The 23353-nt window shown below is 39.7% G+C and overlaps 1 protein-coding gene across 1 annotated transcript in view; it reads left to right on the top strand.

Moving 5' to 3' along the window:
- noc3l (NOC3-like DNA replication regulator) overlaps positions 1-23353 on the top strand; it is a 46146-nt gene that overhangs the window by 3139 nt on the left and 19654 nt on the right. Inside the window, exons 2-8 of the mRNA XM_080205535.1 lie at positions 3165-3372; positions 4362-4485; positions 6759-6916; positions 8701-8754; positions 12605-12747; positions 14211-14372; positions 20332-20425. Of these exons, the coding sequence (XP_080061661.1) occupies positions 3165-3372; positions 4362-4485; positions 6759-6916; positions 8701-8754; positions 12605-12747; positions 14211-14372; positions 20332-20425 (943 nt within the window). The remainder of the gene's footprint in view (positions 1-3164; positions 3373-4361; positions 4486-6758; positions 6917-8700; positions 8755-12604; positions 12748-14210; positions 14373-20331; positions 20426-23353) is intronic.

A 23353-nucleotide genomic window follows, 5' to 3' on the forward strand; every position in this document is an offset into this window, starting at 1 on the left:
TCTGGACTTGGGTCACTGAGTGTGTGAAGTTTGCACATTCTCCTCGTGTCTGTGTGGATTTCCTCCAGCTGCTGCAGTTTCCTGCCATGTTCCAAAGATGTGCAAATTAGGTGGATTGGCCATGCTAAATTGCCTTCAAGTGTCAGGGAGATTAGAGGGTAAATACGTGGGGTTATGGGGTTAGAGCTTGGGTGGGATTGTTGTTGGTGAAGGCTTGTTGGGCTGAATAGCTTCCTTCTGCACTGTAGGGATTCTATTTAAAAAAAAACTGTCACCCTACCTGTCATCTTCAATGATTTTGCACTTATACACCCAGCTCCCTCTACTCCTGCACCTCCATTAGCACTGTACCTCTTATTTTGTATTGTCTGTGTTCTTTCTACCAAGAGGAATTACTTCACACTTAACTATATTAAATTTCATCTGTCACTTGTCAGTGCATTCCATCAACCTGCCTATGTTGTAAAGTTCTACATTATCTTCCTCATTGCTAACAATACATCCAAATTTTGTCATCAGTTTTTAAAATTGTATCCTTTACACTAGGATCTAGGCTATTAGTGTATATGTGTTATATATATTGTGAAGAGCAGGGATCCTAACGCTAACTTGTGATTTTAGATTTTGATTTATTATTGTCACAGCTATTAGTATCGAGTGAAAGTATTGTTTCTTGCATGCTATACAGACAAAGCATACTGTACATAGAGAAGGAAAGGAGAAAGTGCAAAATGTAGTTACAGTCGTAGCTGGGGTACAGAGAAAGATCAACTTGATGCGGGGTAGGTCCATTCAGAAATCTGATGGCAGCAGGGAGGAAGCTATTCTTGAGTCAATTGGTATGTGTCCTCAGACTTTTGTGCCTTTTTCCCAACAGAAGAAGGTGGAAGAGAGAATGTCTGGGGAGCATGGTGTACTTAATTACGCTGGCTGCTTTTCCGAGGCAGCGGGAAGTGTAAACAGTGTCGACGGATAGGAGGCTGCTTTAAGCAATGGATTGGGCTTCGTTCACGACCCTTTGTAGTTTCTTGCAGTCTTCGACAGAATAGGAGCCATACCAAACTGTGATACGGTCAGAAAGAATGCTTTCTATAGAAGTTGGTGAGAGTCGTAGCTGACATGCCAGATTTCCTTAATCTTCTGAGAAAGTAGAGGCTTCGATGGGCTTTCTTAACCATAGTGTTTGAGATCCGACCCATTATCAACCCACCAAGCAAGCTTGGTACTTCTCTATAAATTTCAAAACACAAAAAAGAACAGTTTTTTGTCACTGGGCCAATTTTTTATCCATGTTACTACTGTTCCTTACACTCGATATCTCAAACAATAATGAGACGAAGTACAGGGATGGGAGAGAGAACCTGGTGAATTGGTGCGGCAACAATAATCTTCCCCTCGATGCCAACAAAATGAAGGAGTTTGTCATCGACTTCAGGAGGCGTAGTGGAAAACATGCCATCAGACTTTTGAATGGACCTACTTTGCATTAGGTTGATCTTTCTCTAACACCCCAACTATGATTGTAACACTACATTCTGCACTCTCTTGTTTCCTTCTCTGTGAATGGTATGCTTTATCTGCATAGCATGCCAGGAACAATACTTTTCACTGTATGCTAATGCATGTGACAGTAATAAATCAAATCAAGTTCTAACTTTGCTCACAAGTCTGTCGTATAACACTTCATCAAATATTTTTTGAAAATCCATGTACACCACATCAACAGCATTATCCTAATCAACCCTCTCTATTAGATCTTCAAAAGAACTTCAGGTTAGTTAAATGTTATTTTCCTTCAACAAATTATGCAGCTTTCCTTAATTAACTTGCAATTCTTGTTTGCAATGTTTTCCCACCACCAATATTAAACTTGCTGCCTGCTATTGCTTGACTTATCTTGCACCCTTTTTTTGAATATGGGTATAACGTTTACATTTCTCCAGTTAGGAAGATTGGAAAATTATGGCGAGTGCCTCCACTTTAACCCTCACTTCCCTTAGTATCTTTGGATGTATCTCATCCATTCATGCATTTATCAACTTTGGGTTGTGGCCTCCAGACTCTGGGCATTGTGTCTGATGGGGGGGGTGACACCAATGATTGCCCCCCCACCCACACACACACACACACACACACACACACACACACTCTCCCCGGAAGTTCTGTGAAGGCAATTGAGCCTCTCTCAGCAGGATCCCTTCACACTAATGCCTTCTCCATTGCTGCTCTCCTGGGCCCTCAATTTTGCTCTAGGAAGATTTCCACTGGACTACCACCAGAGTGGTGATGAGTCCCAGAATAAAGATTGTGATGACTTGCCAGGTTGGTGTGCCCAAGAGAGCTTCCCAACCCCCATGGTCCCGTATCCACCACAAAATATTCTGGATATAAGCCGGTCCTCCTTTGAACCAGATCTCCTTTGTCACCACAAAATCATTTTTCCATGCGACTATCTGCACCTGAAATTCCCCACACTCCGTTCATTCACTTACGAGCAAAGTAATCTTAATTTGTACTGTATTACTTTCCCTCATGCTGAATCCACCTAATATTTTAACTACTTTTTATCTAGTACTTCCTGTCTCACCCAGTATTCTGTGCATCTTAGTATTCCTCTCAAGCAATTACATTTATATAACTTGTTTACTTAACAAACATTTCAGCATATGCTGAAGCTGTATCAGTGTTAAAGCATCACCTGCGTTTATTTTTAATGGTCATTATGAACTCTTGAAATTTTGCAAATATTTTTTCACCCTTTCCTTCCACACTCTCCTCATCTGAAGTTGTTGGATGTTTGCTTGGTAGATTTTCTAGTTGCTGTTTACCACTTAAGATATTTCTCACGATTCACGTGTGAATCATTTGCAAGTTGGCAGTTCTTTGATCTCAGCAAGCATTGCTGCTAAATTTTATCTGGTTTTCGCAAACACCCTACAGGAGTCACTGAGTAGTGATTAGAAACGTGAAATCTATTCCTTTTTACTTCTGTATCTTGGGCACTGGGAGCAGTTGTAGTATCCTTATATCGGCTATGAAAAAGTAACTGCACAAAATAAAAGCCTTCCTTTTCTGTAAGGTTACTGTGTGAATAAACTTGCTAAGACATGAGTCTGTATGTCTCATTTTTAATCTTGAAAGTTAACATCTGTCTTCTGTTGCAGAGGAAAAACACAAAGCGAGTTCCCAACTTTCGTAAGCTGCTGAAAACTAGCAATGTAAAGCTTGCAAATAAATTGAAGAATAAGCAGTATAAGCAGCAAAGTGCGGCAAAGAAATACAAGAAAGAACAGAAACAGCTTCGACAAGCTGCTCGAGATGTTTCAGCCAAAACAGCGAAGCCATTGGATCAACCGAAGAGGAAAAGACAAGGCAAGTTCCATTGTCCATGTTGACTTATGCAGCACATTGTATAGACGGGACCATGGATTATAGTGGCGGAATAAGTCAAATTTCAATTTTATTAATGGTATTACAGTTTGTTTTTACTATATAGTTGGAAATTATATTCTATCCACGTGAAAAAGTATGTATAGAATGACTAATAATAGCAATCTGTATGTTTAAAATTGGTAATTTTGCTCACTTGAGGATTCAGTTCAATCAATTCATGTTTTAGTTATTTAGTTAGTAGGTACAACAATATTGTACTTTGGTATAGTGACAGCCCTGTTCTTATTTATTCTTTATCACAAAGTAAAAGTACAGAATACCTATTTAGTATGAATTGAATGATGCAAATTCATTTGCATGAGAAATAGCCAATGGGCATTTGTTTTTTTAATGTTGCGGATTGGTATTGTATAACTATTTCTAGAAATGGACAAAAGGTAAATGGTGGGAAAGAAAGATGGATTGAGAAACAAAAAAATGAAAAGCAATTAATCTTGCTTTTAGAATAGCCAACAATAATTACAATTCTGAAGGAATGAGACCACACATTTGTTAAAAATACCAGTTGTAATTTCCAGTGAGATGATTTGGCAGTTATCAAGACCAATCGCTCTTTTTAAAAAAATCATTTAATATTTGAATTCTGAGCCCCATCTGCTCAGAATGACTAATGAGTAACTAGTGGTTAAATTTAGCAGCTTCGCTTAGATTTCACTGCCAAAACTATCAGCAAAGCTTGTGGAAGAGCAGGACAAGTTAGATAGCAATATCTGGATTCCTGCATCTGATTGCAGATGTGAAGACTCTCGGAAATTGCTGTCTGATTTAGTCCATAATAATGAGTGCGTTAGCCTTGCTATTATTGCTACATGATTCATGCCATTGTCTTGTATACATAGTTCCTGCAAAAGAAAATCTTGATCCATTGTAAATTATTAACCAGTTGTGTTGTCCACATACATAAATAGATGAGGAAGAGGAAGAAGTGGAAGTGGATGTTCTTCCTTTAGATATGCTACAGGATGATGACTTAGAATATATGCAAAGCATGGCTCAGAGGTCATTTTTTCTCAGCAGGGATCTAAATTCAAGGTAAGATTTTTAGAGTTTCATTTTTCACTATTTACAGTACTGATTCACTATATTGTATGAGCTATTATATCATGAAATTGTCTCTAAAGAAAGCTGAACATAAACTGAGCAGAATATAAACATAGCAGGTTTTTGGCTGCTAATAAGCTGCTCATCCTGCTTTATTTTTAAAAGTACTATTGTATTTTTCTACTCTTTCCTAACTCACTGTGTGAGCTCCATCAGGAAATTGGAATATTTCATGTTTTTTTCATTCCACAAATTGTTCTTTTATATATGTATGTCATTCTTTATTACTTGCTGCATCCACTATATCTGCAGCTCTTCCTCAAAACCTGAGGAAGTTGGCCATCAGGTTCTGGGGATTTGTCAGCTTTTAGTCTCATGCAATTTTCCAATGATTGTTCTCTGATTCCAATCTACCTGGGCCAATCTCCCTTTTCATTTCACTGAAGTTAGCCCTCTTTCAGTTAAGTATTTTGTTTTTGGTTATACTTTGATCTTTTTCAAGGATATTCACAGTAACTTCAATGCAGTGTTAATGTAAGCTTACTTGTGATGCAAATAAATAAATTTTAAACTTTAATATGAGCCTAATGTTATGATCATTGTTCCCCAAATGCCCCCTTACTGAAATATTCTGCTATTGCATCACTTCATTCCCTGGAACTAAATCTAGCAACACCTCTTTCTTTATTGGTCTGAAAATGCACTGATCAAGAAAGTTGTCTTGTACTACACATTGCAGGAATTTCTCCTCCTCATAGCCCTTTACACTGTTGCAATGCCGATCAAGATAATTGAACTTACCCATTATTGCAACTCTGCAGTTCTTGCATATTTCTATAACTTCCTTGCAAATCCACTCCCTTATTGCCATTCTGTTAATAGTGGCCTATATAGGTTGCGTATCCTTTATTTATCTGTAAATCTAAAAACAAAACAGGTCTAAATACCACACTTTTTTTGAACCTCATTGACCTTTAGTGCAAGAAGTCTAGTTGTTTATGTCTGCAATGCAGATGTGATTTTTGTGGTGAACATGTCAAAGAAAATCTTCTTCAGATACCCTGTGATTTATTATTCAGTGATGCATCTTACTTTTCTAGCCATTTTATTTACTTTAGACAATAGTTAGCCTTGGCTTGGGGTAATGCAATGTGAGTTTATATGTGACATACGAAAACTGAAATTATTTGAAATCCAAAACAAAATCTGCCCTAACGGCTTTGGGTAAAAGATACTAGACCAGTTATATACACCCAGTAATGCAACATCTTCTCAGTTGTTCCTTAGTTCTGACCAAATGAATTTTGCCTTTAGCCACTCAACTACATCTCTCTCCTATGCTCTAGTATTTTCTTTGATCGGTATTGTCTTGACCTCTTCATTTCTTTCTTTCCCTACCTTCAGCCAGGAATATTAAGTTCTAAATCCTCCCCTTTGAGCCAGCTTCCTTATTCATACTGTGTCTTGGTCCCATGTAGTGACTTTTACCTGTAGTTTACTAATCTAATTCACCACACTGTATGCATTCACATACTTGCACTGTAATTCCATCTTGGATCACATCACATTTGCCCTTTTCTGAACCTCCTATTTCTGAGCAATTCCTTAGTGCCATTCATCCCTCCCTGTCCTCTGCAGCTTGATTCTCTTCTCAGTTTTATCCAGTTGCCCATCCCACTACCAAATAAGTTTCCACCTTCCCCTGTAGCAATAGTTAATGAGGTTAATTTTATATTGGATAATTAAATAGGTTTTGTTTTTCTAAATATAAAGCACTGTGAAATTAATCTCAAGCACTGTCTGTGGAATTACTTTAACTTCATTGAATCCCTACAGTGCAAATTCAGCCCATCAAGCCCATACCGACAACAATCCCACCCAGGCTGTAACCCCATAACCTCATATATTTGCTCTGCCAATCCCTTGACACTAAAGGGCAATTTAGCATGGCTAATCAACCTAACCTACACATCTTTTGGACTGTGGGAGGGAATTAGAGCACCCGAAGGACACCCATGCAGGCATGGGGAAAATGTGCAAACTCCACACAGTCACCCAAGGCTGGAATTGAACCCAGGTCCCTGGCATTGTGAGGCAGTAATGCTCACCACTGTGCTACCCAAACTTGATGTATTTAGAAGATTTGCCTTTTTATTGTAAGTGCAAATATTTTATGTTCTCTCCACAGTGTTGATCTCTCTTTTATGCGAAGTATTTGATCTCAGGTAACCTGGGGCTTGATGTAATTATTTTTAATATTGCAGTGAACCAATCCATGTCAAAAAGCGTAAGAAGAAAAATGTGGTGGAACAGTATGAAAAGGTGCCAAGACATTTACAGACAGAACCTTTAAAGGAGCTTATCCACCTTTTACCTATCAAAGACAAACGGGGCATAATTCCTCAATCAATAGAGAGACCAAGTAAGAAAATACTATTATTTATTCCCCTTTAATGCAAGCTTGGTAGTGTTACATTTTAGTTTTACTAAGCACACTGGTGAGTATAACTCATGAATATCTGTTGATCGCCAACGTTCAATGATAATTTCTTTGTGAAGTCTCATTTAAGATTAATATTGTATAACGCGGTTTGGTTAATAGATGTTCTTCAAAATAATGGAGAGAAGTCCATTATGTTGTAACGGTGTTGTAAGGGAGGAGCTTGTTAAGTGTCCTTTAGTTTTATGACTGCTGGATTAGCAAAAATTGCTTTTTTGTTAATTTGCATTTTGATTATAAATTAGATTGTGTTAGTCATGTGAGAAGTGCTAAGTTTGGAATCACATTTATATGGGTTGTTGCATCATCAATTCTTAAGCCCAGTGCAGTTAAATTGGGTGCTGAACCAAGGAGCAGAAATTAATAGGAGTGGCTAAAAGTTTGGTCATAAATTGGAGCTTAAGGCTGCTCTTAAGGAGGTAAGGAATGGAATGGACAAAGGGATTTAGACAGGAAAATTCAGAGCATGGATCCTGAAGTGGCTGAAGGCAGCCAGTGATGGGATGCAGATGAGATCATAGTAAGGGGAACAGAAAGATTGGGGCGAGGTGGTTGTAGCACTGGAGGAGGTTAAAAAGATGAGGGGAGGTGATGCCATGGTGGGGTTTAAATATGAAGATATCCTCTTGGGGTGTTGTAGGTTGGGGAGTATTAGGATAATCGGTGAGCACGGTTTAGTGTACAGTGGGATTATGGGCAGCAGAGAATGAGATGATGTTTATGAAGTATAGAAGATGGGAGGCTAGCCACAAATGTTGATGGAATCAAGTCTAGCTGTATCAAAGTTGTATAAATATTTCAGCAGCAGATTGGCTGCGGTAGTAAGAGTAAACCAGTTTTTGGTGGAAGGGATTTGGGATCAGAAGCAAAAAATAGAAAGAGTGCTATAATTTGTTTCAGCTTGTGACTCTGGCTTGAGAAAACATTGATGTTCACATTGGCTTACTAAAGGATGCTACAAATCATGCAAGATTGGATTTCAGATAAGTGCAGAGTTCAGTGGACGTGGCATTTATGATGTCAGCCACATTCATTTGCAGCTGACTTTGTCTGTAGATGATATCATCCAAAAACAGTGTGTGGAAAATTGAGGTCAATGCTGGATTCTCGGAGGCTGCAGAAATGATAATGCTCAGGGTGGAAAGAGCTTCAATTGGCAGACAATTTGATAATAGTGAGACAATGCTGGCTGATGACCGAGACAACAGTGGAGAAGCATTGGACATTGGAGGAAAATGTTTATATTCAATCTGTTGAAGACTGCTCAGAAGTCAAAGAAGGTTATTACACCATGGCCACAGTCAAGGAGAATTCATAACTTTAGTTAGAGCAATTTTAATGCTGTGGGACTGGCAGAAACCTGATTGGAGTGATTCAAGTTTGCAGTTACAGAGAACTGACACATCTGGGAAATGATAACACTTTCAAGGACCTTGGGAAAGGAGATTGAAATTTAGACAACGGTCAGTAATGGCTTGAGCGTGGGAGCATTTTAGAAGAATAAAGTAGGTTTTGAAATGCCTGGCTAGTATGATGGTAATCAGGTTTGTCTTTTAGTCTAAAAATGTTGATTTTTTTTTCCCAAGTATTTAAACCATCTGATCATAGTACTTGCATTGCAATCCTATCAATATTGCGCTTTATTTCATATATTCCACTGTACCTGCATACATTGGGGATGTTAACTCTTAATATACTTTCTCTAGTTTTAATGGAAGAAGAAGAAGAAATGACTGAGGAAGACCAACAGCATGGAGAAGGTAAAAAGATTTTACAAATCCCTCCTTGTGTACTTTTAAAACAGAATTGTCTGGTAAGTCCATGTCATGTTCAAATGGTTGTGGAAACTACATTTGTGCCTGAAATTTCACAACTTTTTGCACTTATTTGATGGTTTTGGGTGAACTGCACTGGAAGTATCACTACAACCTCACAAAAACACCAGGCCACTATGTTGAAGAGAACATAAGAACATAAGAAATAGGAGCAGGAGTAGGCCATTTAGCCCTTCAAACCTGCCCTGCCATTCAGCAAGATCATGGCTGATCTGAAGTGGATCAGTTCCACTTTCCCGCTTTCTCCCCATAACCCTTAATTCCCTTGTCTATTAGAAACCTATCTACCCGTGACTTAAATATATTCAGCGAGATAGCCTCCACCACTTCAATGGGCAGAGAATTCCAGAGACCCACCACCCTTTGAGTGAAGAAGTTCCTCCTCAACTCTGATCTAAACTGCCCCCACCCCCCACCCCCACTTATTTTGAGGCTGTGCCCTCTAGTTCTGCTATCCTTTCTAAGTGGGAAGAATCTCTCTACCTCTACCCTATCTATCCCCTTCATTATCTTATATGTCTCTATAAGATCCCCCCTCAGCTTTCTAAGCTCCAACGAGTACAGCAGTCTATTCAATCTCTCTTCATAGGCCAACCCCCTCATCTCCGGTATCAGCCTAGTGAACCTTCTCTGCACTCCCTCCAAAGCCAATATATCCTTTTGCAAATAAGGGGACCAAAACTGCACACAGTGCTCCAGTTGTGGCCTCACTGTTGCCCTGTACAGTTGCAACAAGACCTCCCTGCTTTTATATTCTATCCCTCTCGCTATAAAGGCCAACATTCCATTCGCCTTCTTGATCACCTGCTGCACCTGCAGATGGGGTTTTTGCAATTTGTGCACAAGGACCCCCAGGTCCCTCTGCACCGTAGCATGCTGCAGCTTTTTGAATTTTCCTCCTACTATTATTTCTACCAAAGTGGATAACCTCATATTTGCTAACATTATACTCCATCTTTTACATTTTAAACAACATTGATAACTGGTGACTGGGAGGACTCTTTTTGGCACTCAGTTGTCAACTTTGGTAGGGAAGACTAATTTTCCTCAATTGGACCTGTTTAAAAACATTGTGCTGGCAACTAGCCTTGCCCAGAAAACTGTCATGTCCCTGGACTGAATTAATCACACTGGAAGTTTCTCGTAATTGCACCAGTTCGCAGGCCCATGAAGAGGTTCTTAGAGCACTTTTCTGGTGCAAATTCTATATTCAGCACCTACAAAAAGCTTTTATTTTTAATTTAGAGAGATTCTTCCCACTTAGAAAGGAAACCAGAACTAGAGGGCACAGCCTCAAAATAAGTGGGGGGGGTGTTGGGGGGGCAGTGTAGAACGGAGTTGAGGAGGAACTTCTTCACTCAAAGGGTGGTGAATCTCTGGAATTCTCTGCCCATTGAAATGGTGGAGGCTACCTCGCTGAATATATTTAAGTCACGGGTAGATAGATTTCTGATAAACATGGGAATTAAGGGTTATGGGGAGAAAGTGGAACTGATCCACCTCAGATCAGCCATGATCCTGTTGAATGGCGGGGCAGGCTCGAAGGGCTAGATGGCCTACTCCTGCCTCTATTTCTTATGTTCTTAAACTATTGTTCTTCAGTGTAACTAGTAAATGGTTTTGTTCCTGACTTTATTTAAAAGGCATTTTCAGATATTTAAAAATCAGGTGACTGACATATAGTGGACTAGACAACAATTAAAAATGCTTAATTGTTTATTTTTTGTGATAAACCTATAAATCTGTATTTAAAAAACTGCACAATGTTGCCACTCTTAAATACAAACGACAATTGGGATTCTGTAACCTTTTTTTGATTTTGATGTATACTGAGCTTCAGAGAGGAAGCTGTGCGCACGCTTCTTTGTGATACTCCAGTCCTGATTCAGTTTTGAACACCAAGCTCTATCTGAATCTGTTCCTGGAAGAATCAGTTTCTGACTTGTCAGATGCTTTCGACAATCTTTCAAAACTTAAAAAGTGTCTGTATATTTTGTTGAAAATAATTCAAAAGATGTACATATATGTTAGAGATATCTGATTGCGTTTTTGTATGGGGATCGTTCCTTTTTGATAAAACATGATCCAAATTTATTGTTTTTAAAAAATTAATTAAGTTGGGTCAAGTGACTGAATTCAATGCAACTCAAACGCAATGTGGATTCATTGCCATTTTGACTTGTAAACTTTCAAGTAGTTCTATTTTATCAAACAGCTGAAGCATTACTACTTGAAAGGAAAATAAGAACATAAGAAATAGGAGCAGGAGTAGGCCATCTAGCCCTTTGAGCGTGCCCCGCCATTCAATAAGATCATGGCTGATCTGAAGTGGCTCAGTTCCACTTTCCCGCTTTCTCCCCATAACCCTTAACCCCCTTGCCTACCAAAAACCTATCTACCCACGTCTTAAGTATATTTAGCGAGGTAGCCTCCACCACTTCAACGGGCAGAGAATTCCAGAGATTCACCACCCTTTGAGTGAAGAAGTTCCTCCTCAACTCCGTTCTAAACTGCACCCCCCCCCCTTATCTTGAGGCTGTGCCCTCTAGTCCTGCTGTCCTTTCTGAGCGGGAAGAACCTCTCCACCTCTACCCTATCCATCCCTTTCATCATCTTAAACATCTCAATAAGATCCCCCCTCATCCTTCTAAACTCTAACGAGTACAAGCCCAGTCCATTCAGCCTCTCCTCATAGCTCAACCCCCTCATCTCCGGTATCAGCCTAGTGAACCTCCTGTGCACTCCCTCCAAGGCCAAAATATCCTTGCGCAAGTGCGGCGACCAAAACTGCACATGGTACTCCAGCTGCGGCCTCACCAGTACCCTGTACAGTTGCAGCAAGACCTCCCTACTTTTATATTCAATCCCCCTTGCTATGAAGGCCAGCATCCCATTTACCTTCCTGACCACCTGCTGCACCTGTAGGCTGGGTTTTTGTGACTCGTGCACAAGGACCCCGAGGTCCCTCTGCACCGTAGCATGCTGCAGCTTTTCGCCCTGTAAGTAGTAGTCCTTCCTACTATTATTCCTACCAAAGTGGATAACCTCACACTTGCCAACATTGTATTCCATCTGCCAGGTCGTCGCCCACTCGCTCAGCCTATCTAGATCCCTCTGCAGACTTTCTACACCCTCCGCACAATTTGCTGTTCCACTTATCTTTGTGTCATCCGCAAATTTCGACACCTTACGCTCGGCTCCCTCCTCCAGATCATCTATATAAATGGTAAATAGCTGAGGCCCCAGCACCGATCCCTGGGGCACTCCACTAGTCACCAACCGCCAATCCGAATAGCACCCATTGACACCCACTCTCTGCCTCCTATTTGACAGCCAATCCCCTATCCACGCTAACACCTTACCCCCAACTCCATGCCCCCTAACCTTCTGTAACAATCTTTTGTGCGGCAACCTTCTGTAATAACCTTTTGTGCGGCTTAAAAATTATATTGTGCGGCTTGAAAATTATATTTCATTACTGTATGAATGAAGGTATACATGTTTTCTTCTAAGTCAGAGTTTCTGATTGTTGATAATGTGCAGAGATTATGGGACTAAATGTTTTTCTTCTCCAAAAAAAGGGTTTGAATCCTGCTAAAACCTAACTTTTGATAAAGTATTTCTTGCTGCAAATGTTTAACAAGGTAAAAGAAAGTTAGTTGCACATTCTGAATTAAAATTATATTCATTTAGCCGAAGCAATTTCATGACCAGACAAAAAATTGCTGATTACCTGCTGGAGAAAAATTACAATAGAATTTTTTTAAATGTGCAGGAAAGGAAATAGTTGCTGGAAAGGAGCCTCTTCAAGTATTGACCACTGAGGAGTTGCTACAGCTGAGAAGAAAGACGTTACAAGAGAAAAAGATCCACATAGCCACTTTAGCATCGTCCATTTTGACTGAACCAGACAACAATGTAAGAGCCTTTGTGTTTATGGAGAATAATTTCAAACCCTATGCAGTTAAGTCAAGTGAGGACTGCCTTTGAAAGTCCAGCTGCTATCCCAGGAATGTGGGAGTGTTTTGGACATAGAAGCCAATGAATATAAATACTTCAGTTTTTTTAACATGGTACTTTTGATGGCAAGATTGAGCTTCAGTGTAATTATTTACTACAAGAACCTGCTAGCGTCTACTATTGCTCTTGCAACATTGAGACCAATAGAAGTGGTATCACAGTGTTGAATAGCCTTTGAATGATGTCCATGCAAAATACCTAGTGACAAACCTTTGAATGCAAAATTAGTCTTGTGCACAGCGGAACTAACTTCTGCTTACCTAATGAATTAAATTTCATAATGCTCTTTTAGATGTTACACCCAGCATGAAATTATATTACAATTATTTGAAATTGAATTCAAAATGGTATATTCTAAGTGTCAAATGTACTTTAATACACTTCAAAGCAATTGCTTTTATATTTAACTTTTATTCATATTACCTAACTTAATGATTTCTCCTTTTGGTCTCACCTGTGAATGGAATCATGGCATGGTATTTAATACCTTATCCTATGGCAAATTTGGTGGATGGGAGGGGGAGCCATTTTATTGGGCAGGAGAGAGAGGGCATATCCCTTCGACATTCTCGCCTCCACCCTGACTAAGTTTGTGGTAGGAATGCTCATGATTGCCCTTCAAGGGCAGTTGCTCTCCACTCAAGGGTCTTTCTTTTGCCAGAGCTGGTATTAATTCAGTTGGAGGAAGGGGAGGGCAGGGGTCTCACCATGCAGGGCACAGATGATAAATATGGGGTTACTTGTGGGCTTTTGGCAGTATCCTCATTCAGAATCATTTAGTGCCTAACCAAGTTACCTGGCATTGGGAACGTGGGCCCCTCAGTTTTCTCTGACAAAAACAACCCAGCCAACCCAATCTCCCTCTTCATAACTTAACTTAAATGTCCCATCACCGGTAGCATCCGGGACACTGGCATCCAGTCACCACAGCAGCCTTCTGTCAGCACCCTTTGTCTCCTACGACTGAGCCAATTTTGAATCTACCTTATCAATGTACCTTGTGTCCTATGTGCCTTGCCTTCTTTATAAGCCTCTCATATGAGGTCTTCTCAAAAGCTTTATTGAAATTCATATAGACCACAATAATTAGCACATCCCATTTCTATATTAAGTATTTTTATCTTTTATTTTCTTAATGCAATCCTTATCATGTTGATCTCCCTATGAATATGGAGGTATAGTAAATTTCATATTTATGCCATTTTATTGTCATTAATTGAGTTATTGTATGTGCTTTTTAATGGACCTTGCCCTATTCTCATTTCTTTTTTCTACTTAAAATATAAATGTACTTTGAAGCACTGTGTAATTTGGGGTAAAGACATTTGAAAATTGATTTAAAGCGGTTATTTTATTGACAGATTAAAAAGCTGAAGGAACTGCGTTCGATGCTAATGGAACAGGATCCAAATGTTGCAGTGACAGTGCGAAAGCTGGTGATGGTATCTTTGTTGGAGGTCTTTAAAGACATTGTACCATCCTACAGGATACGGTCTCTAACTGAAGCTGAGAAAACTGCAAAGGTATTGAATCAATTTATAGAGTAAAAGGTTCACAACAGTGCAACAGGAAATGTTTTCTAATGTTGTGACAGCCATGCTGGTTTAGATTTGGTTACGTCTATACTATATATAATATGTACTAGTAATTAATTAACCAATTTATAATTAGAATTCTCACATCTAATTTGAATTGGTTGTGTGTGAATATGTAAGTCCTACTTAAATTTTGCATGCTAAAGTGTATGTTTTCTTTGACCCTTACTGTATAAAAACCATTTTTGTATCAAAAAAGGAAATAATCAACATTAAATAAGCAAAGTCATAATATAACAAGCAGGTAGGAGATCTACCAATGGGCAAACAGTTAGAAAAACTTCAAATAAATAATTAGTAATCATTCATCAATACGGAACTAGGAAATAGGAGCTAACAAACCAATAAATTGTCGCAAAATACTTAGAAAGTTTTTTAAATGCCATTTTGTTCTATTAACCTGAAAATATAATGTTGAAAAATAAGGGTTGTAACAGCATGCTTAAAAATCTACAAATATTAAAACATGCCCTCAGTAAACTTGTTGACGCCTTTTAAAAATCTGCCCAACACATTTCCTTCCCAAGGAGCCTTCCATCTCTCAGTAGCCTATGTTTGAATTTTGTTTCTTTTTGGGAGTTTGTCTCGTTCAGTTGGAGCATATCCTTCTGCACAGATTAAATGTTACACTCTGATTTGTTACTATTGTTTAGAAGATGTATGCTTATTCTGCACAGCCTTCAATTCAGCAAACTCACTTTTTTCTTTTTAAAAACATAACCCCCCCAGGTTATATTAGCATCTGATTTGTTGTACATACTTTTAAAAGAAATCCAGGGAATCTATCCTTCTTCACCTCACAATTATTTTGAAGGTGTTGCACATGAAGTTATTTCAGTGTATAAAGTGTAAAAGCCTTACTCATAATGTTTCTGACATGTTGTGGCAGTCTGACATTCATTTGAATTTGCCAATTCATGTTTGTGTTAGCCTTGGATACAGTATCAAGTTCTGATGTTCAGAAATGTACATATTTTTCAAATAAAGGAGGAAGCTCATTTAGAGAAATAAGTTGCATTTATTTTGAATTTGCAATAATTTACCTATCCATGTGAATACTGGTTTCATGAATTGACATTTCCAAATACTGTACTGACATCGTTTGTGCAAGAATAAATACTTTGTTTTTTTCGCCATCTAGTGGTGGAATATTTGTAGCTGTTGTAAACACTATCTTAAGATTGGAGCTTTTAAATGGTTGTTCAGAATACAGTTTGCTATATTCCAGAGACCAGCAAGGACTAATCTGGGGAAACTCCCAGGGTAAGACATTGATTAACCATGCTGAGAGTTGTGGATGAAATTTGTGTAAATCCAATTGTAAGTATAAATATTATACAGATTTGGAATTCCTCTTGCTGAGTTTTTGTTTTTGAATTATAATAGAGCTTCTTCTAGGAAGCACATAAGAAAAAAATTGCATATGTTTGTGATGGATTATTGTATCTTTTTGTTGTCTTTTGAATTTTGATTTTATTTATTATTGTCAGATGTATTAGTGTGCAGTGAAAAGTATTGTTTCTTGCACACTATACAGACAAAGCATACCGTATGTAGTGAAAGAAAGGAGAGAGTGCAGTGTTACAGTTGTAGCTAGGGTGTAGAAAAAGATAATGTGAGGTAGGTCCATTCAAAAATCTGATGGCAGCAGGGAAGGTGATGTTTTTGAGTCTGTAGGTAGATAATCTCAAAATTTTGTTTCTTGGAAAAAGGTGGAAGAGAGAATGTTCAGGATGCACAGGGTGCTTGATTATGTTGGCTGCTTTTCTGAGGCAGCAAAAAGTGTCAATGGACGTGAGGCTAGTTTGAGTGATGGACTGAGCTCCATTTGCGATCCTTTGTAGTTTCTTGCGGTCTTGGATAGCAGGATGTGATACAACCAGAAAAAAAATGTTTTCTATGGTGCATCTAAAGAAGTCGGTGAGAATTATAGCTGACATGCCAAATTTCCTGAGTCTTCTGAGAAAGTAAAGGCGTTGTTGGGCTTTCTTAACTATAGTGTTCGCATGGAGGGATCAGGACAGGTTGTTGGTGATCCTGACACCTAAAACCTTGAAGCTCTTGACCATTTCTACTTCATCCCCATTGATGTAGAAGGGCAAGATTTTTTTATGCTTCTGGAAGTTGATGACTATCTCCTTTGTTTTGCTGACATTGAGGGAGAGATTGTTGTTGCACCAGTACTGCATATTCTCTATCTCTTTCCTGTACTCTGTCTCGTTGTTGTTTGAGATCCGACCCACTACGGTGGTGTCATCAGCAAACTTGAAAGTTGAGTTGTGGTGGAATTTGGCCGTACTGTCAAAAGTGTGTAAGGTTGTAATAATAATAAAAAAACAATTGTTGTTTGCCTTTCTTGTTTCAGATGCTAATTGATGTATTCTGTATTTATAACATTTACAATTATTTCACCAACGATCTTGAACTCAGCTGTTAACTACAGTTGGCATCATAACATTATTAATGAATATTAATCCAACTAACTTTCCATATAGCCTTGCATGTAGTGCACATTTCCGTCAAATTACTCTTTGGCACACTTTTTGTCACATTTTAGCTTGGAACAAAAAAGCAGAAAATCAAAACATGATAGATAAAAAAACATGCAAATCAAAAGTGAGGAAACCAGTTAGAAAACTGTCACTATAAAAATTTGTAAAAAGTCAATCCTGAAAAGCCTAACAAAAGAAAGATCATACATTCATATAGTACAATTCACGATTACCAATGAAGTAATTCTGAAATGTGTAATTCCAACACACCTGGCCCTTCTTCTCATACTACCCTCTGTAAATTTGAGGTCATCCAAATCTCTGTACTTGTGTCTTAATTCTCAGCAGGTCTGGCTCCCCTATCACTCCAGGGCTTGCTGACCTATGTTGACTCCCAATCAAGCTACGTCTTGACTTCGAAATTCCATCCTTGTTTTCCGATCCCTCCTTGGCCTTGCCCCTCCCTCAATCCCTTCTTGGCCTTGTTCCTCGTTATCTTGGTAATCTCCACCACATTCCTCCGAGATGTCTGAACTATTCTAATTCACACCTCTTGTGCATTCCTAATTGTAATTGCTCTACCATTTGTGGCCTGACTTCCTTTGTCCAGGCTCCAAGCTCTTGAATTCCCTCCTTGCATCTCTTTGCCTGTGTATCTCCCATTTCAATTCTGAGCCACATCTTTTTGGGACATTTTGTTATGTTAAAGACATATAATGTAAGTTGTGGTGGTCCCATCAAGGTATTTACAATAAAGAATTTGATTGCATTTTTTCTTTGAAGATGTGGACATTTTGGTAAAATTAGCATTAATTGCCCACTTCTAATTACGTTTCATGAACTACGGAGGTCCATGTTGTGAAGGTACTCCCAGTGTTCCAGGATTTTGACCCAAGCTATGAAAAATTGGAAGTTATGTTTCAATGTCAGGATGGTGCATGACTGAAATAAAGAAGATGTGCATTTCATGAGCAGTGCATCCCAATACCGTTAATAGTCCAGAACGTGCAATCACCATGGTATATATGCATAACCAGCACTCATAATGATCAGCTAGTCTGTTTTTGTGATGTTGAATAAGGAATAAATATTGGCCAGGACACTGGGAATAGTTCCTCTTCTTTTTCACATTAGTGTAATGGAATCTTTCTGGCCCACCAACGAGGGTAGATGGAGTCTTGGTTTAATGTTTCATTCAGTGTGCAGCACTTCCTGTAAGGGCCTGAGTGGGAACGTTGAGTTATTGGTGTGCCCATGTGCTGATTGCCCTTGACCTTCAAGGTGGAAGAGATCAAGGTTTAGAAGGTGCTGTTAGCTGGTGGAGCCTAATCTTAAATTTTTGAGTTCAGCCGTTTCAGAGTGAAGCCAGGAAAAGCTGTTTCAGACAGACAGTAGTAGTAATCTGAAACTCATTCCACTGCTGTGATTGCTACGTCAATTGAAATTTTCAAGACCATGATAAATAGATCTTTTGTTAGATAAGGAGTATGAATCCACCATGATTTAATAGCATGAAGGGCCTGAATGGCTTATTTTTACTTGCATCCCAGTATGGGGAGTGAAGATTTTATATATATTTGTTGGGTTTTTTTTTGTTTTTTTAATTATAGCAGCTAGAAGGCTCATTTCATGGTTTCAAACCAGTTGGTGTTGACTCAGAAAAAACTTCGACCTTGATGGATTTCGTGTCAGCTTTTTCCATTTATAGATTCCTCTGATCACCTCATCATGTAACTGACTGTAAATTTGTCATAAAAGAACATTACACAAATGTTGCAAATCTGAAATTAAAAAAACAAAATTCTAGAAAATCTTGGCAATCTGCCCTCTCCCCATGGCACCTTCACCTACAACCGTATAAGGTGCATCATCTACCTCTCCTCGATGTCCAAGGCCCAAAACACTGCTATAAGATGAAGATGTATTTCTCCTGTACCTCCTACAATTTGGTCTACTCCATTTGTTGCTCCCTGTCTCCTGTACTTTGGAGGAGCCTAAATATAGACTGGAGGACCGCTTTGGGGAACAGCTTTGCTTAGTCTGCAAGCATGATTCCAGCTTTCCTGCTTCTTGCCTTTTCAACACACCATCCTGCCCACATGTCCATCCTTGGCCTGCTGCAATGTTCCAGTGAAATCCAACACAAATTGGAGGGATAGCACCTCATCTTCTGATTAGGGACGATACAGCTTTCTGAACTCCGCATTGAGTTCAACAACTTTAGACTGAACTTTTTCCTGACTCGGTTTTAATCCAAAATTTTTTTGTTCCAAAGCCATCAGAAGTGACATCTGTCTAAGGGAACAGCATCCAATACGTTCTGTAATTGCTGCCACTTGGATATTTTTTATTCTGTTAGTTTTTTTATTGTGTTGGTCACAGCAAGAGGACGACATGGAACATTGAACAGATATTTCAGCTTCTGGTCCACAACTCTTTCCTGATGTTATGGTAACCTGCCAGAATAACTCAGGAGATGGGAACAATAGTAAACCATGTGGCCATTGAGCCTGCTCCACCATTCAAAATGATCATGGCTGACCTTGGCCGACAATGCGGTTTTCCTGTCTGCTGCCCATAATCCCTTGATTCGCCGAGGGGACAACTGTCCATCCCAGCCTTAAATATAGTCAGCGAAGGAGCATCCTTAAGTCTTTGGTGGTAGAGAATTCTCAGTTGTTTGAGTTGAGAGTTTTTTTCCCTGTCCCAGTCTAAAATGATCAACCCTTTATCCTGAGACTGTTTAGCTTAGCTCTAGTTGGCTCAAAGCCAACATCTTATTCCCCATTCACCCTCCTAAGTCGAAATTGTTTCTTCTTTGAAACAGTCACCACAGATCGCTGATACTAATGACACAAACAACCATTAATACACAGCTTGATATATCAGTAGTAAGATGCCAGCAGAACATTCATTGATAATAATCTGTTTTTGGATATGTACTTCGACAGGAAACTAATGAAGGTGCTGCCCTTGGAAATGTAATGTCTATCATTTACTTAACATAGGGCTAAACTTGCGAATACCTGGTAGGTCATGTGTCCCGACAGTGGCTTGAAAGGATTGATAACATAATCATTCACTTTACTACTTGCAATGCCATAGGAGGTCTACTATATATAATTTTGGATGTAACAAGTGTCAAACTGAGGGGAAAAAAATAGTTTCCTGCTGCTTTTCCTGATTGCCAACTGACAGACTCTCTTAAACAATTATCCTCTAATTGTTCCGAGGAGATTCTGTTTGAGTTCCTTATACAATGCCAGTGGCATCATCTAATTTTTGCTCCATTTATCTGCAACTCTGACATTGCAACAGTTAAAATTGAGTCATTCAGCTATGATCTGCATTGAAATGGCTGCAAACTAAAGAAGTGTTACATCTTTTATTTTCAGGTTAGAAAAGAAACCCTACATCTGAGAGAATTTGAAGAAGGATTAGTATGTCAGTACAAGTTTTACTTGGAAAACCTTGAACAGACTGTTAAAGGTACTTACTGCTTACAATGTTATGTATGTTTTGTTTCTTTAGGAAATCACAAACTTTATTGATTATAATTGGGGCAAAAGAGCCATGGCTTAGTTGATGCACTATCATCTCTCAAACACAAGGTTCCTGGTTCAAGTCCCATTTTGGGGCTTGAAACAAAAATCAAGACAGCACACTACAGTGCAGTACTGAGGGAACATTTCACTGTTCAAGATGCCATCTTTCAGATGAGATTTGTAAATTGAGGCCCCATTTGTTTGCTTCTTAAAGAAGCCCATAGCACTATTTTGAGGAAGAGCAGGTGAATTATCAAAAAAAGGTTATCGGGCCATGATCACATTACTGTTTATGGGAGTTTGTCAAGTGCAAAATAGCTGCATCATTTCCTACATGTAGGTAAAATGTTAGAATCCGTCATCAAGGAGGAAATAGCGAGGCATCTTGAGGAGAATTGCTTGATAGAGCAGACGCAGCATGGTTTCGTTAAGGGGAAGTCGTGTCTGACAAATTTAGTGGAGTTCTATGAGGATGTGTCTAGGGCAGTGGATAGAGGAGAGCCGGTGGATGTGGTCTTTCTTGATTTTCAGAAGGCGTTTGACAAGGTACCTCACAAGAGGTTATTGCAGAAGGTAAGGGGGCATGGAGTTGGGGTTAGGGTGTTAGCGTGGATAGAGGATTGGTTGTCAAATAGGAGGCAGAGAGTGGGGGTTAATGGGTGCTATTCGGATTGGCGGTTGGTGACTAGTGGAGTGCCCCAGGGGTCGGTGCTGGGGCCTCAGCTATTTACCATTTATATAGATGATCTGGAGGAGGGAACCGAGTGTATGGTGTCGAAATTTGCTGATGACACCAAGATTGGTGGAACGGCAAATTGCGCGGAGGGTGTGGAGAGTCTGCAGAAGGATCTAGATAGGCTGGGTGAATGGGCCAGGAACTGGCAAATGGAATTTAATGTTGGCAAGTGCGAGGTGGTCCACTTTGGTAGGAATAATGGTAGGAAGGACTATTACTTACGTGGTGAAAAACTGCAGCAGGCGATGGTGCAGAGGGACCTCGGGGTCCTTGTGCATGAGTTGCAAAAACCCAGCCTGCAGGTGCAGGAGGTGGTCAGGAAGGCTAATGGGATGCTGGCCTTCATAGCGAGGGGGATTGAATATAAAAGTAGGGAGGTCTTGCTGCGGCTGTATAGGGCACTGGTGAGGCCGCAGCTGGAGTACTGTGTGCAGTTTTGGTCGCCGTACTTACGCAAGGATATTTTGGCCTTGGAGGGAGTGCAGAGGAGGTTTACTAGGCTGATACTGGAGTTGAGGGGGTTGAGCTATGAGGAGAGGCTGAATAAACTAGGCTCGTTAGAGTTTAGAAGAATGAGGGGAGATCTCATTAAGACATATAAGATGATGAATGGGATGAATAGGATAGAGGTGGAGAGACTCTTCCTGCTCAGAAAGGACAGTAGGACTAGGGGGCACAGCCTCAAGATAAAGGGGGGGGGGGTTAGAACGGAGTTGAGGAGGAACTTCTTCACTCAAAGGGTGGTGAATCTCTGGAATTCTCTGCCCGTTGAGGTGGTGGAGGCTGCCTCGCTAAATATTTTTAAGACGCGGGTTGATGGGTTTTTGATAAGCAAGGGGATTAAGGGTTATGGGGAGAGGGTGGGAATGTGGAACTAAGCAGCGACAGATCAGCCATGATCTTATTGAATGGCGGGGCAGGCTTGAAGGGCTAGATGGCCTACTCCTGCTCCTATTTCTTATGTTCTTATTATAACAGTGACTACACTTCAGAAAGTACTTACGGAATTGGCTGTTTCAAAAAAGAAACAGTTTTGACTTAGGAGGGTGAATGGGGAGTAGGATGTTGGCTTTGAGCCGATTAGAGCTAAGCTAAGCACAGTCTCAGGATAAGGAGTTGATCATTTTGGACAGGGATGAGGAAAAAACTCTCAATGCAAACAACTGAGAGTCTTTGGAATTCTGTACCACCAGAGAGCTTGAGTGTCCAATAGTCGTTAAAAGTACCATATAAATGCAGATCTTTCATAGATAGTTGCCCAAGGAAGACGTGTATTGAAACAAAAATACTTTAGACTGAGCAGGCCAGAATCTTGCTGCTTGATATAGAGAGGATATGTGCATCACATTAGACAAAGTAGAAGCTGACTGAGTTTGTTCACCAATAGTTGGCCTACTTTAATAGTAATTGGCCGATTTGCTATTTTACTGGTCCATTACATCAATGGTTTTCAATCCTTTTTTGGTTGAAGGGCTCCTTTAATAATATTAATCACGGCCCCCCAATTAGAAGTTTGTTCAATAGGGAAATGCTACGTGTAAGAATCGTAGAATTCCTACCGTACGGAAGGAGGCCATTCAGCCCATCAAGTCTGCACTGACCACAATCCCACCCTGGCCCTACTCTCATAACTCCATAGATATATTCTGCTAATTCCCTGAAACTAGGGTCAATTTAGCAGGGCCAGACAACCTTATCCGCACATCTTTGGACTGTGGGAGGAAACTGGAGCACCCGGAGGAAACCCATGCAGACACAGGGAGAACATGCAAACTCCACACAGTCACCGGAGACCAGAATTGAACCCAGACCCTGGCGCTGTGAGGCAGCAGTGCTAACCACTTGCCATTGTGCCACTCAAAAAAAAGCATGTTTTAACAATGCTTTTAAAGAAACTGGTGTTTAGTTCAGAGTAGATGTAGACTGTTCACTGATGTAGACAGGGATGAGACAGACCAAAGATGAGGATAAGTATGATTCTTTCTAATGTCCCAGTTCCAATCAACTGAACTGCTTTTATTGTGGTTAAATATTTCCTTTTACTGGCATATGTACCCTATCAATTCAGATCTAATACAAACAGCTGTTGGATCAAATCAATATTAACTGTAGTCGCCCATATTTTAATGTTTAACA

Source organism: Carcharhinus amblyrhynchos, chromosome 17 (genome assembly GCF_965287045.1).
Source record: "Carcharhinus amblyrhynchos chromosome 17, sCarAmb.v2.hapA, whole genome shotgun sequence".
NCBI lineage: Eukaryota > Metazoa > Chordata > Chondrichthyes > Carcharhiniformes > Carcharhinidae > Carcharhinus > Carcharhinus amblyrhynchos.